The sequence below is a fragment of the Macaca fascicularis genome, chromosome 2, assembly GCF_037993035.2.
Source record: "Macaca fascicularis isolate 582-1 chromosome 2, T2T-MFA8v1.1".
NCBI classification, from domain to species: domain Eukaryota; kingdom Metazoa; phylum Chordata; class Mammalia; order Primates; family Cercopithecidae; genus Macaca; species Macaca fascicularis.
This window is the reverse complement of record NC_088376.1, coordinates 162,474,384-162,489,830: the sequence shown is the minus strand read 5'-3', so window position 1 is coordinate 162,489,830 and position 15,447 is coordinate 162,474,384. Positions and strand designations below refer to the sequence as shown.

Sequence of the window (15,447 nt, the reverse complement as noted above, 5' to 3'; positions counted from 1 at the left end):
CTCATCATCTATCAAATTCCAGCTATTCATCTAACTTCTCAAAATTTGGTCCCATGTTTTTATTGAATGTTGAATAATACTGAATAATTGAACAACTAAGTGCCCATCAAGTACATTATAGTCAGTGGACTTGACTTCCAATGTAGCTCTGTCTTCTAAGGCTAACATAACAACTCAGGAATGTTTCAGAGTAGAAGCAGAGAGTGGATTTAAGTCTCTGTGTAGAGAAAACCCAAAAGCCTAGCATGGTGTGCTGCAAGACAAAATGGCAAGCTTCTTGGGTACCTTTTGGGGTATGCATTAGCTCTGTATCTACAATACACATTTCTGTCTGAATAGTAAAGAAATAAGAAGAATAAGAAAATAGAAATAAGGAAGCTGAAACCCAGAATAAATCAAATATAGGTGATACTATAGCCTGAGAAAGGTGGGTTAAACACATGGAAATGGAAGGAAACAACTGAAATGCAAAATGAATAGTAAAAGGAAAGAACTTAGTACCAAGTAGTTGTTTCCTGAAATGAGAGCCATGGGAGATAGAGGACGGGCAATAAGAATCACTTAGGGTTAGTGGCCTTGGATCACTGGCTATTATAATCCTTATTTTTTAAAAAAATTATTTATCCAAAGAACAGAGTGGTGATGTAAATTAAACTTTTCATTACTGAAAAGAACACAGAGGCCATTGCTGTTGAATTAATTTAAATTCTACTCACATATTAGAAATAAAGCAGATTTGGATTTCTGACACGTCATAAGCTCAATTTACAAAAGTCAGCAAAATCTGGTTATGCACAATTTATGACAGTAAATCAATATTGCATAATCCAATCACTATAACCCAGTTGAGCAAAGCTTTTTTTCTTCCTTTAACACTACCTTTTCTTTCTCTTAGAGAAATTCTAAATTGGGGTAAGGGGGAAAGTTACTAAGTATTTATGTCCTTCACAATAATCTTACAGAGCCTCAACAAACTGTTCAGCCTCAGAACACAACTGTTTTAAATATATAACCTCCCATCTCACAAAAATATTACCATTCTATTTATTGCATCAAAGTCAATAATAGCATGATCAAGACCTTTGATTATTCATACCAACAGCAACCCTAATTAAAGAGACATGGTTCAAAGCTGCAATTCGCTTTGTTAGGGAATAAAGTTTTGAGCGTGTCTTTTGTTTAGGACTGTTTCCTTCTGTCTCACACATAAATTTTTGCATATCTTCTATCAAATACCATCTTTGATGTACATACATCTCTCACATAGTCTTGCACAATTCCTTGCACATTGACACATATAAAGCATACATATATAGTTTGCTCTCTTATTTCTCTTTTTAGGTTTCCTTTTATCTTTTTCATAAAATCTTGCAGCATCCAATTTAAAATTTAATCTTGAAATCTTTTCTGGTAACCTTCTGAAGGACTTTATCATGGATGGATAAGGCTGATAACTCCTTAACATCACAGAGAGACACACAGCCAGGTATCATATTATATGCGTAATACTGGGTGGAAAAATAAAGACAAAAAACTTGCATCTTTCAGATCACTATATTTAATTATCACTTTAGAGAAGATTTAGAATTCAGAGAAACAAGTTTAAAAGACAATACAGGGAGACAATCAGCAAATCCAGAATATAGGAAACTGTACAAGACAAACAGCCATCTTCTACAAATAAACTGCTAGGAGGTTGGAAAAAAAACAACTAAGAAGGGAGAACCTAAGATTTGACTCTTAAGAAACGAAATACAATCAGAGGACTTATTTAGATACTGTTTCAAAAAAATCAACTACAACATTTATGAGACAATTGGGGAAATTAAAATAATATTTGGTTATTAAAGAATTATTATTAAAGTTTTGGCTGTGATAATTATATGCTGTCATGTTAAAAAAAAAAAAAAGCCCTTATGTTTTGAAGTATATATGGATGAAGTGATAGGATGTTTTAACATTTGGTTCAAAATAATCCAGTTGAGAGTGGGAGAAGATAGAAAGTAGGTAGAGATATGGATGAAACAAGACTGGCTATATGTTGATAATTGTTGAAACTAGGTGACAGGTATATGGGAGTTCATTTTCCATTCTTCGTATTTACATACGTTTAAAATTTTCTATAATAAAAAATTAAAATTTATTGTGGTAAAAACCACATAACATTTATCTAAATTGTTTAAATATGGCTAAAAACTCAATCTGATATAAAAGATATATATGCTAAGCAGTCTTGCTCCTACCACTGCACCCATCCACCCATTTCCCCTGGCCCCCTATAGGTTATCATTTTTGTTAGTTTCTTATTTATCTTTTCACTGATTCTTTATCCAAATACAAATATATATTCTTATTTCTTTCCTTTCTTACACAATAGAAAGTATATGATATATATTCTCTGCATTTTGATTTGTTAAACCTAATAATGTACCCTTTGTAGATCTTTCTAATTTAGTTCATAGAGATCTTCCTGATTATTTTTCAGATGTTGAATACTACTCCAGTATGTGGATATATCATTATTTAGTCTATGAATCTTTTGTTGCTCGGACACTAGGGTTGTTTCCAAATCTTTTGATGCTATAAAATAATGCACCAACAAAGCACACCAATGTATTAAGGTTGTTTTATACATTTGCAGGTTTATCTATAGGATCAAAATGAAGCTGTACTGTCAAAATGCAAATGGGTACAGAATTTTTACTGAATTCCCTCACATAAATACAGATTTCATTCTGATATGAATATGCTGTCTCCTAATCCTAAATTTAAAGATAAGTTTCTTAAGTAGAAATTTTAGTAGAAAATAGAGAACAAGCTAGGTTAATGAAGACATCAGTGATGAAAGGAATTGAGATAGGAAACAAGAAATATCAACTAGGCTTTGAAATATAGGTTTTAAATTAGTTGTGCTTATTCTTCATTAGGTATTACAGGAATCTACATATATATACTCAAACTTATATTACATTTAGGTTTCACATAACAATTAGACTTCCACACAGAAAACAAAGTCTTTGAAAGACTTGCTTCAATCAAAAAATAGAAAATGGGGTTCTGTTCTAGGTAAGACAGAATAAGCAAACTCTATTTTGTCTTTCCCAGTGAATGCAGCTAAAAAACCTGGACAGGATGCATGAAGTGGCTATTTGAAGACTCTGAAAAATTCATAGTGAGCATCTTGAGGAAGACCGCAATGTGAAGAACCATTGAATTAGCAGTTCCCTTCCATATCCCCTTGTCTGAATGCAACTCAGCTTAAAACTCAGAAGTGCGAACAGAAAACTCCAGAAGGCGGCCTGCAGTTCTGGCTCATGAAACAAGAAAGGGGGCTCCCGAATACTTGGAGATAGCGTAGAAATACAATATTTTTCCTTCTGTTGTAAGCCAGCCTCTGAGCAATTTCATGATAGTTGTGGCAAAGGCGGTAACACAAGCAGAATGCTCAAAAGCAACAACAGTCCCCAACCTTGTTGGTACCAGGGACTGGTTTCATGGAAGACAATTTTTCCATGGACAGGTGTTTCAGGATGAAGCTGTTCCACCTCAGATCACCAGGCATTAGATTCTCATAAGGAGCCTGCAACCTAGATCCCTCACACGCACAGTTCACAATAGGATTCATGCTCCTATGAGAATCTAACGCCTCTGTCGATCTGACAGGAGGTGGTAATGCCCACTAACCTGCCACCCACCTCTCACTGTGTGGCCTGGTTCCTAACAGGCCATGGACCAGGGGTTGGGAACCCCTGCTTATGAGTACAGAGGAAGGGAAATTTTTCCGATTGACAGAACTGTATCTCAAGATGGTGGGGCAAATTCCCATTGCTTTTATTCTTTGTCCTTCTACCACTGGGCCCTGGGGACATAGGTGCAGTTGCGCAAGTGCATGAGAAAATTTGGCTTGGGGACCAAAAAAGGGAGCCCCAGCAAATCACAAAGTATGGCAGAGACTGCAGAGAGGGTGAAGTGTGAGAAAGCAACCCCATGAAGTAGTTCATGAATGCCTGAGCTCATTGTCAAAGCTGTGCATGCATGGATTTGATCCTCCTTAGCATACCAAAGACACTGAAAACTGAAACAACAGAGATAACACCCAAGTCACATACTGGGTGTTGCACAAATATAAAATAAGTGAAACCATATAAAGTATGCTCTTAGATCATGATAAAATTAAGCTAGAAGTCAATAGTAAAGAATAACTTGAAAGCCTCTAAATACATGGAAACTAAATAATACATTTCTAAACAGCCCATGGGAAAATCTCAAGAAGTATTAGAAAATATTGTGAACTAAATGAAAATAAAAGTAAAACATTCAAACATTTGCAGGATGCAGCTAAAGCAGTGTTTAGAGGGAAATTTATAGCATTAAAATGCTTGCATTAGCAAAAATGCAAGGTATCCAATCAGTAATCTAAGAAGCTATAAAGAGAGAACAAAATAAAGCAAAAGCAAGCAGTAGGAAAGAAATAAGAGCAGAAATCAATTAAACTCTATACGGAAAAACAATAGAGAAAAATCAATGAAGCCAAAAGTTGCTTCTTTGGAAAAAAAAAATCAATACAATTGATAAACCTCTACAAGTCTGACAAGAAAAAGAGAAACATAAAATACCAAAATCAGAATGAAAAAGGTCATATCACTACAAACCGTGAAACTATCAAAAGGCCTATAAACAAATACTATAAACAACTCTATTGATATAAATTCAAAAATTTAATGAAATAGATGAATTCCTTGAAAATCACAAACTACCAAAACTCATCCAAGATGAAATAGATAACTTGAACAATCCTATTACTAAAGAAGTTGATTTTGTGGTTAAAAACCTTTCAAATAAGAAACCTCCAGGCCCAGATGGTCTCTTGGTAAATTCTGCCAAACCTTCAAAGAAGAAATAACACCAAATATACGCAATTTCTCCTAAAAAATAGAAGAGGAAGGAATACTTCCAATTCATTCTATGGGGCCAACATTATCCTCACACTAAAACCAGTCAAAGACATTATGAGAACAGAAAACTACACACTAACGCTTGTCATGGATAAAAATCCTGAAGAAAATATTAGCAAATCAAATCCAGCAACATATAAAATGAGTAATATACCATGACCAAGGAACGGAAGGCTGGTTCAATATTTGAAAATCAGTGAATGTAATCCACCAATATTGAAAATCAGTGAATGTAATCCACCATACTAACAGCCGAAAGAAGCAGCCACACATCCATACCAATTGATGCAGAAAAGGCTTTTGACAGAATTCAGTATCTGTTCATGATATTAATAAAACTATCAGCAAATTAGGGATATAATGAAATTTTCTCAACCTGATAAATGGTGTCAACCAAAAAACCTAAAGCTTACATCATACTTAATAGTGAAATGACTGCTTTCCCCCTAAGATTGTGAATAACACATAGATATTCACTCTTATCACTCCCAGTTAGTACCCTTTTGGAAGTTGCTGCCAGTGTGATAAGGCAAGAAATAAGACAACAAGCACACAGATTGAAAAAGAAAAAATAAACTTGTCTATGTAGAGCATCCTAAGGATTTTACTAAAAACTCCGGTCACAGGATACAGGTCAGCACTCAAAATCAATTCTGCTTTTTTATACTAGCAATGGACAATTTGAAACTGAAGTTTAAATATACCATTTATGGCCAGGTACAGTGGCTCATGCCTGTAACCCAGCACTTTCAGGTGGATCACCTGAGATCAGGAGTTCGAGATCAGCCTGGCCAAGATGGTGAAACCCTGTCTCTGCCAAAAATACAAAAATCAGCCAGGTGTAGTGGCACATGCCTGTAATCCCAGCTACTTGGGAGGCTGAGGCACAACTGCTTGAACCTGGGAGACAAAGGTTGCAGTGAACTGAGATCGTGCTACTGCACTCCAGCCTGGGCAATAGAGCAAGGCTCAGTCTCAAAACAAAACAAAACAAAAAACAATTTATAATAGCTTCAAAAATATTAAATAATTTGGTATAAATCTAATAAAACATGCACAGGATTTGTATGATGAAAGCTACAAAATGCTGATAAGAGAAATAAAAGAAGATCTAAATAAATTTAGAGATACATTGTGTTCATGAACTGGAAGATGCAACAGAATAAAGATATTAATTCTCTCCAATGTGATCAATAGGTTTAATGCATTTCTAATAAAAGTCCAACCAAAATTTTTGTCAATATAGACAAGCTGATTCTCAAAATTTATGTGGAAAACAAAACTATAATAGCTAAACAATTATGAAAAAGAATAAAGTAGAAGGAATCATACTGCTCAATTTTAAGACTATAATCAAGACAGTGTAGTACTGGTGAAGGGAGAGACACATAGATCAATGGAACAGAACTAGAGTACAGAAATAGACTCATACTAATATGGTCAACTGATTTTTGGCAAAGGAGCAACAGCAATTCAATGGAGAAAGGATATCTTTTCAATAAATGGTGCTGGAATAATTAGACATTCATATGCAAACATTAACCTCAACCAAAACCTCACATCTTGTACAAAACTAACTTAAAACAGATCATGAATCTAAATGTAAACTTAGAAAACTTAAAATGTTTTATATAAATGGTTTACTATAAAAATGTAAAACCATACAATCTGTAGAGGAAAACATAAGAGAAAACCTGCATCATCTAGGATTAGGCAAAGAGTTCTTAGACATGATATCAAAAGCACAATCCACAAAAGAAAAAAAGAGTAATCAGACTTCATCAAAATTAGAACTATTGCTTTGTGAAAGATACTGTTAAAAGGAAAAGATAATCTATACACTGAAAGAAAAATCTTTGCAAATCAAACATCTTACAAAGTGTTACGCAGGGGAGTACATTCCTGTGATTGCTGCAACCTTTCAAACCAATTGTGAAATAATTCTGGGCTTACCCATTTGTTACCAAGACCCCAGTGGGCACCAAATCCCTGTTGAGAGCTTCCAATGACCAACGACGCAAGTTTTGGGAGGACTTCTTATTTGTTAAGTCGTGTACGAAAATAATACCTAAAATAATCAGAGAAAAAAATGTTAGTCCCTTAACAATTCCTCTTCATTTCACAATTGGCCAAATGAAGCTTAGTAAATAGAAGCATTAGGTTGCTTAATGAATCTAGCATTCTAGTATGACTAACTCAGACACAACTATTTTAAAATTTCCTCTACAAATATTTATAAATAATTAGCCATAAACTTTTCTCTGTCAGTTTTATAACTCTTTATTTTACAAGGGCTGACGAAATGCCATTAAACTTTTAGCAGATCTTTACTTCATTCAACACTTTTTGAGTGCCTACTCCATGCCTGTTCCTACTTGTAGAACCACTTCATTAATCAAGAGAATCAAAACTACTTCAAGTACATATGAAATTATTCATCCAAAAAGCTATGTTGTTTCTTCACTGTACATAGTACTGCCATAGATACCAGTACATACATATATTATTTATACTCATTACTTATACTCACTAAAAATAATACTAAGTAATGAAAATCTACTAAAATAGTACTGATATGATACAATTGCTATTCTTCAGCTGACAAAATAGTGTCCTGTAGATCACCTGAGGCTAATCTACTCAAATGTCTAATTTTCTAGTTCTTTGAATAATGTTTAGTCATGTAAGCTTCCTACCTGTAAGAGATTTAGTTATGAGAGCAAAAGAAATATGCCACTACAAGAGAGTGGGTGGAGACATTAAATAGTAAAGAAGTATGAATAGTAGAAAGTACATGCATGGATTTCGATAGACTGAGAAAAATAACAAAATGTAATGAGGCCCAGAAATACAATAAAATACAACTGAAGAGAATCAATTAAAATCCTAGATAGAAAGGTAAATCCAGGAATTAATTATTACAGCAAGATATAGACAAAAGAGAAAAACCTTTGATGCCCACTAGAATTTAGGATATCATCTTATGGTCAAAACACTATAGGTTTCAAACTCCCAACCCTTTTCTATATTACCCAGATTGTGAATAGGACATGAAACCAATGATCCCTCCATCTTCAAGAGGTGGTATGTGTCCATTTGAAAAAGAAAAGCAGAATAGGTAGAATTAGCTGGCTTCTACAGTTTTTACAGCCATCTGTGTAACTAAAGGGCTTGTACAAGCTATAGTTGAGTTGTTCCAGCCAGCTTAGATAAACCTGCATCTCTTCTGGTGTCTGAAACTAATAGAGATCCGACACTTGCCCTAATATCCAACTGTACCCACTCTTCCTTCCTCAATGAGGGGTTTTAATCAGCATCGGTGGCATAGATTTAAAAAAAGGAATAAAGAACTACCATCAAAGACCACAGCTAATATTTATTCAGTACTTATGTGCCAAATATTGTGCTTTACATGTGTTACCTAATTTAATTTTCAGAACAGTCCTATGAAGCAAGAATTATTATTATCTTTATACACAAGAGAAAACTGAAGTTCAGAGAAGTTGAGTAACTTGCCCTTGGGCACATGATAAGTCAGAATTTGCACACAGGTAATCTGACAGTAAAGACATAAAGACTAGTGGTAAGCAGAATAAAATCTCATTTTAGGGCAAACAACTGGCATATATTTTCTGCCTTTTCTTTTCCCCAGGTTATAAACATGGCAAAACTACAGGTGAGAATTTTGGACGGGGGAGTGAAAGGATTACAAAGGCCTAAGTTGGCTATTAGATGGACAGGGAAAACTTTATTGAGGATCTTTAGGTAAGACTTTTGAGCTTTTAAGGGCATTTGAGTACCCTTTTCCCCTATTCTTTCTCTTTCATTTGGGCTGAGAGTTCTTGCTTTGCAGAACATGTGCTAGAAGAACCAAGGCGGGGCTGAGATGAAAGGAGTCAGGGTTATGGCAAATGGTAATATATCTTAATCTTAAGGGAGAGAAGTAAAGACACTTCTGTCTCAAAAATACCCAAACATTGAAGGTGTTATATATTCAGACTTCTCTGTGCCAGATCAGATAGATATCTTACTTTGACAAGTAATTTTACTGATACAAGTATAAGTCTAAACTAGGTTTCACTTCCCTCTCTTTCTCTAAGAGGTCACCTCACACTATACTAGTCTTATTATTGTTTTTCTTATTTATATGCATTCTATTAATATATACCATTATATATACTTTTCTGCACGATGATGGCATATATTAAGGTCATCTTATAACTGTATTTTGTCTCATTTATGAATGCTTTGTTTCTTTATTAAGACTGTGACATTTTCAGATAGAATTCTGAGCTAAATAGGATATGAGTCTGAACTGACACGTCTCATTCTATATCCTATAATATGTATCCAGTGAAAAGAACCTTCTCTACGTCTTTTTGTAGAATCTACAACACCTCATGATATGGGAAGACATCAAAAGAGGAATATAAGGAATGAACATACTGAATAAATGTAACGCTTACCTAATATTGAGTGAGATCTAAGCACAGCATAAATGAGGTCTATTAATGGCTATGCATTTACCAGGGGGGAAATGCCAACTCCTTTGGTATATTAATCAAACAGAAGTTGGAATTATGTTTCACAGTAAAGACAGATTTTAAAAATGAATTTTTAAGAAGACTAAGAAAGAAACTGTATTGGCAAATCATAGGTATAAGCAGTTTAGTCTCTTGATATAGAGTAGGTACTCTATGAAAGGAAATTATGTCCTATATTACACACCTCCATCTGGAAGTCTGCTCCAGGTATTTGAATATTTATAACTGGATAAAATTTCTGCACCCATAAAGACTCCCTTAAGCAGCTCTTCATAAGTAGCTAAGAAAGAGCCTTAGGGCTCTTTCTAAGGGGCAAATGAACAAAATCCCTCTATCTCTGTGATATCTGGCTTAAGACTATGAGAATCCTATGGTCCTACTGTACTTAGTCAACTCACTGGAGAGATAGCACCCCCAGAGGACAACATTTTAAGTTCCATGTTTTATGTCAAGTATCAAAAATATGATTTTATTTCTCAATATTTAGTTTACGACAATCATATAAATAGAAACACTTAAGACAAAGCACAGGTTCAATGTTCTGAATTAAATTAGATGGCTACAATGTAGAAACACAAACTGGAATGTACTATGCAGATTTAAATCAAGGGTTGTGAGTACATTACATCTTTCTCAAATTAAGATGAGTCTGGCATGCTATGGCATTCCATATCAGATGATCTATACTCTTAGATCATTAATATAAGATAGAAATTAAAAAATGCTTTACCATTTACAGAGTTGTAGAATACTGCTCTTGTGCTTTTCACGCTGCTGGCACTGCCCACAGAGCCTCCAACATCCCATAATTCTATGTAGTAGGTCTTCTCTTCTGGGGTTCCTTCTTTGTAATCATGAACCTAACAAATCAATTAAAATAATATAGCCACTAAACAAACTAGTAAGTACCCTTATTCCAGTTTAAAGCATTTCAGCATCTTACTCTGAGTTTCTGATTGCTACTTCTTATCTTTTAAGCTTACTCTCTTTAATACTTTAATAATTTTTACTCCAGAGGACCTTTTGGTTAATTGATCTTAACATCTTTCACAGCTCTCTGTTCCACTTCCAAAGCCTTACCACCCTCTTAACTAAGCATAAATTCCATGATCCATCATTACAGTCACTCCTTTGCCCCTCTCTCATATTGCATTCATCTGACAAAATTCCACTCTGGGTTATATCTACCTTTTGCCCTCTTCCATGTCTACAACCCAGCAACCGAATGTGGAGCTCAGAAAAATACGCATTCAAGATAAATGGATTCTTCCTAAATTTAAGTGTACCTTTGGAGCTGTCTTTTAATCAATTCCACAGTTAATTTACCATTTTTCTCTTCCAGATAACTATTTCATACTTATTATTCTTTTTAAACTTCCAGTATCTCTTCCCCATCCTCAATCACAACTAACTTTGCTTCCTACTGCAGAAGCAATTAGAAAAGAACTTCTACAACCTGTTCTTCCTGTATTTATCCACCTTCCTCCATCTGTGCCCACATAATCTGCTTTCTTTCTTGTTGTTTTCTTAGGCTGCCTGTGTCCCTAAGGCTAAATCCTCTCTCTATGCATGAGATCCCATCCCCAGTTTCTTGCTCAAAGATGTAATTCTACCAGTTCTCCCCTCTCTCCCTTATATCATTAAATTTTCCTTCTCAGCTGGATAATCCTCACCACACAATTCAATCCTCAGCATACAAACATGGCATAATTTTCCTCATCTAAAAAAAATCCTTCTCTTGACCTCAAGTCCTCTTCCAGCTACCATGCCACTTTCCTTTTCCTTTTCACAGCAAAAGTCTTCCAAAGAGTTGTCTATTCTTAGTGGTAATTCTTTTCTTCACATTATCTTTTGAACTCATTTCTATCAAACTTATGCCCTAATGACCCCAATGAACTACTCCTTGTCAAGGTCACCAATGACCTCCACATTGCTAACTCCAATGGTCAATTAACAGTTTTCATTTTACTCCACCATTTGATCCACCTAGTCACTTCTTGTGTCTTGCAATATTTTTTCACCTGGCTTCTGGGATATCACACTCTTCTAGTTTTCTTCCTATCTCATTGGCTAGTGCTTTTCAGCTTCCATTTGGGTTCTTCTTCTCTCTCTGATTTCTAATTGCTACTGTGTCTCAAGGTTTAGTTCTTCAGTTTCTTTTCTTTTCTATCAATACTTGTTCTTGTGGCAATTTCATCTAAAAGGCAGTTTTATTCTTCCAGTTACTTGGGCCAAAAACTTAAGACTGATCCTTGACTCCTTTCATATTGCATTATTGCATTTGTCAACAAGTTCTGTTGCTTTGACTTTAAAAAAATGTGGCAAAAATCTGTTCATTTCTCCCTATCTCCACTATTACCACCCAGGTCAAAGTCTGTATCTCCTTGCCTGAATTGATGTAATGGTCTCTAACTGATCTCCCTACTAGAGGCATCCCCCAACCTCCCTGTTTGTCTTCCATACAGTAGCTAGAGTGATCCTTTTAAAATGCAAGTTATATCATATGCCCTTTTGCTCAAAATCCTCCAATGACTTTCTCACTCACAGTTATCTCCAAAGACTCTCTTTTCCTTATGTCTAGGCTCTACAGGCATTTATTGCCTGTACTGTATAACTATTCAGAAACAAATTATGATATGTGGCAAGCAGATTAAAGTATGCTGGTTCCTGAGTACACATTGGCATCTTCCAAGAATTAATTTTTTTTTTAAGAAATATACATGCCAGTCTTACTGAATCAGGACCTTTGGGATTAAATACTAGGCATGTATATTTTGAACAATTCTCCAAATGATTCTGCTGTAACCCCCTCATTAAGAACTGCTGCTTTTATAGAATGGGACTATTCTGATATCAGGAGGCCTAGATTCTACTCCTTGATTGCCACTGATTATCCTTGGTATCTTGGAGCCTCAGTTCCTTTGCCTATAAAATGAAAGAGTTGTATTATGTGATTTCTAAAGTATCTACTGGCTTTGACATCATAATTAAAAAAACAAAATCAGTAGTTAAAACAGATGTCATAAAATGCACTAAAACTCACATACTACATTCAACTTAATGCTTTACACTTTTACTTATTCACATTTTTTTCGTCCAAATCCTTTTGGCCAAGGAAAAATTTAAATAAATATGCTACTCTATAAACAGCCACATTAACATTAAGAAGACAATTATCAGACTGACATCAAAGACAGTATGACAGAAAAATGAAAACAGCACAGTCACAGCAGCTGAGGACCATTTGGGATAATGGAAATTAATTTTGTATACTACAATAGAAGGCATCACTATTTTGTTATATGGCAAAAATAACTTATAATATGTGATCATGCCAAGTCAGCAATAAAAAAGTTAAACCAAGAAGAAAAAACACATGTTTTAGCAAGATTTCTAAGCAAAACAATGAGAAAAAGCAGTATGAGGTCTTATAAGGAGTAAGTTTTCTGTCATGAAAAAGCTCAGCCACTTCAGTTAAGTCTTTCTGATCCTACCTTCCTTCTGGGCCCAAATCAACCAGAGCACGTTTTGCACTCCTCCTATTTGCTTCCATAGCATCCTACACACCTCTATCATTTCACTAAGCACACTGTCTTATTTATCTACTGATATCTCTTCTTCTGGGCTCTGAGTGTAAGGGCAGGGACCATGTATTATTCATCCTTTAGCCCTAGAAAATAGCATAATATCTAGCATATATTAGATGCTTAGACAGGTTTGTTAAATACATGAATACATTTTGGATAACTCATCCTCCAGGTTTTTATTATATTCAGTTTATTATTTACCAAATTCCAGTGTTTCTCCAGTACAGTTCCGAGAGCAAACTAAATCAAAACCAATAGGAAATTTGTTAAAAAAATACAGATTCCTGGACTGTCCTTGAAGCTTCTGGGATGGGGCTCAAAAGTCTGTATATTTTTTTTAAGTTCCCTAGGTGATTCTGATACATGATTAAGTTTGGCAACCACTGCAGCACACCATTTTTTCTCTAAATTATTTCAAGTATTTAATGTTGCCTCCTCTAAAAGACTATAACTCCTCTGAGAATAGCCACTATCCAATATAAATTTCTAGGCAGCATACCCTCTTTGCCTTGCATTGTACCAAACCTGTTAGCCAGCACCTTTCAGGCTATGCATATTCCCAAGCCAGACTGACTCACTCATCTATACTCTTCTCTACCACAAATTACCTTTCCTAGTCAAATCCTTTCCTGTTTCCTTCTGAAATCAGAAGATAAGGTGTCCTCCTTCCTTTCCAACTTAATTAATACTGGCTAAGTTTAACCTAATTCACGTGGAATGAATCCCAATGACTTTAAATCAGTAGCTTACAGCTTGTAGTTATGACATCACATCTTTCATATGTGTGAGTAATCTCCAAGGGAAAGCCTGACATTATAACAAGTATTGCTCTCGACACAGTAAGTAGTACTTTGGTGCTATACTGAGAGCCCAACATGATGGGAGGTAACGCCAAACTCCTTTGACTCCTTTCATATTGCATTATTGCATTTGTCAACAAGTTCTGTTGCTTTGACTTTAAAAAAATGTGGCAAAAATCTGTTCATTTCTCCCTATCTCCACTATTACCACCCAGGTCAAAGTCTGTATCTCCTTGCCTGAATTGATGTAATGGTCTCTAACTGATCTCCCTACTAGAGGCATCCCCCAACCTCCCTGTTTGTCTTCCATACAGTAGCTAGAGTGATCCTTTTAAAATGCAAGTTATATCATATGCCCTTTTGCTCAAAATCCTCCAATGACTTTCTCACTCACAGTTATCTCCAAAGACTCTCTTTTCCTTATGTCTAGGCTCTACAGGCATTTATTGCCTGTACTGTATAACTATTCAGTGTGTTTTATATTTAAAGCAGGTCATTGAGGATCTGATACTTAGAGTCACTGCAGACCTTACAGCTATACAATAAAGGATTTTCTTAACAGGAAGCAACAGTACAGCTGATCATCAAATGGAAAAAGGAATACTCCTCAACGATGCTGCCACTTTGGACCTTCTCATTTATTCAGCTTTTGACTTTTTCTTGAAAACAATATTAAGACCTATGTACATAAGGTTTTGTTTCATTTGAAGAGTTCATTCATTGTAACTTTTAAAATGCAGAAACACATTTAGAAAGAAAATGACACACATCAAGAAAGAACAGTGGATATTGTAGATGCTAATAAGTTTGGTTCAGTATTTGTACCTGCAGAATCATTATTAAAGAGAGGAAGGGAGGTAGGAGGTCTTAGGAGGGAGTTGGTAACAAAGAGAGAAAGGTGAAAAAGACATACTAGGAGAATATACCACAGGAGCAGAAATTAATTTCTCTCATTCACTGCTATACTTCCAGTTCCTTGCACAGTGTCTGATACCAAGGAAGTATGCAACATATGTACTGAAGGAACAAATGAACAAATGAATAGTGTCAAGGTTACTGCTGCTGTCTCTTCCCTGCTGGTTACTGCTCTTTTGCCTTCAGTCAAGCTTAATGTTTTCTATTTTTTAAAAAGCCCTTCACTTTCCCTTCCATTCTGTAATCATTTGCTCCTTTATTTAATGTCTAAACTTTGTGAAAAATTGATTTAAACCTGTCTCTGTTTCCTCTCTGCCAGTCATATCATTTGGTTTCTGCCACAAATATTCCATTGCACTTTCATAGGTCAGCAGAGACTTTATCATCACCATATCCAGTTTTATTTTCCTCTCTCAGTCCTCATATTGCTACTGTTTCAAACTAAAAATCAATCCCTCTATGAAGTTCTCCTCTCTCTTTGCTCTTGTAGTTCATTTTGGCTATCCTCTTATTTCTTTGATTAGTCTTTCTCTGACCCCTCTTTTCCCATCAACTCTCTAAATATATCCCAAGATTCTCCCCACCTTTTTCTAAATTTTCTCTTTTAGAAATTGAATCAGTTCTAGCGGTTCAGGATTATTTCTAT

At 35.2% G+C, this 15,447-nt stretch overlaps 1 protein-coding gene across 4 annotated transcripts in view; it reads right to left on the bottom strand.

The window, feature by feature from the left end:
- The window catches only part of RABL3 (RAB, member of RAS oncogene family like 3), a 39,372-nt gene that overhangs the window by 11,113 nt on the left and 12,812 nt on the right, over positions 1-15,447 (bottom strand). For 2 of the 4 annotated variants that reach the window (XR_012431669.1, XM_005548043.5), the window contains exons 3-4: positions 10,230-10,359; positions 6,909-7,023 (exon numbers count right to left, since the gene is read on the bottom strand). Coding sequence is in view for 2 of the 4 variants with exons in the window: in XM_005548043.5 (XP_005548100.1) it covers positions 6,909-7,023; positions 10,230-10,359 (245 nt within the window). In the remaining 2 variants the exon portion in view is untranslated. The remainder of the gene's footprint in view (positions 1-6,908; positions 7,024-10,229; positions 10,360-15,447) is intronic. The other 2 variants (XR_012431670.1, XM_045385487.3) reach the window with 1 other exon arrangement.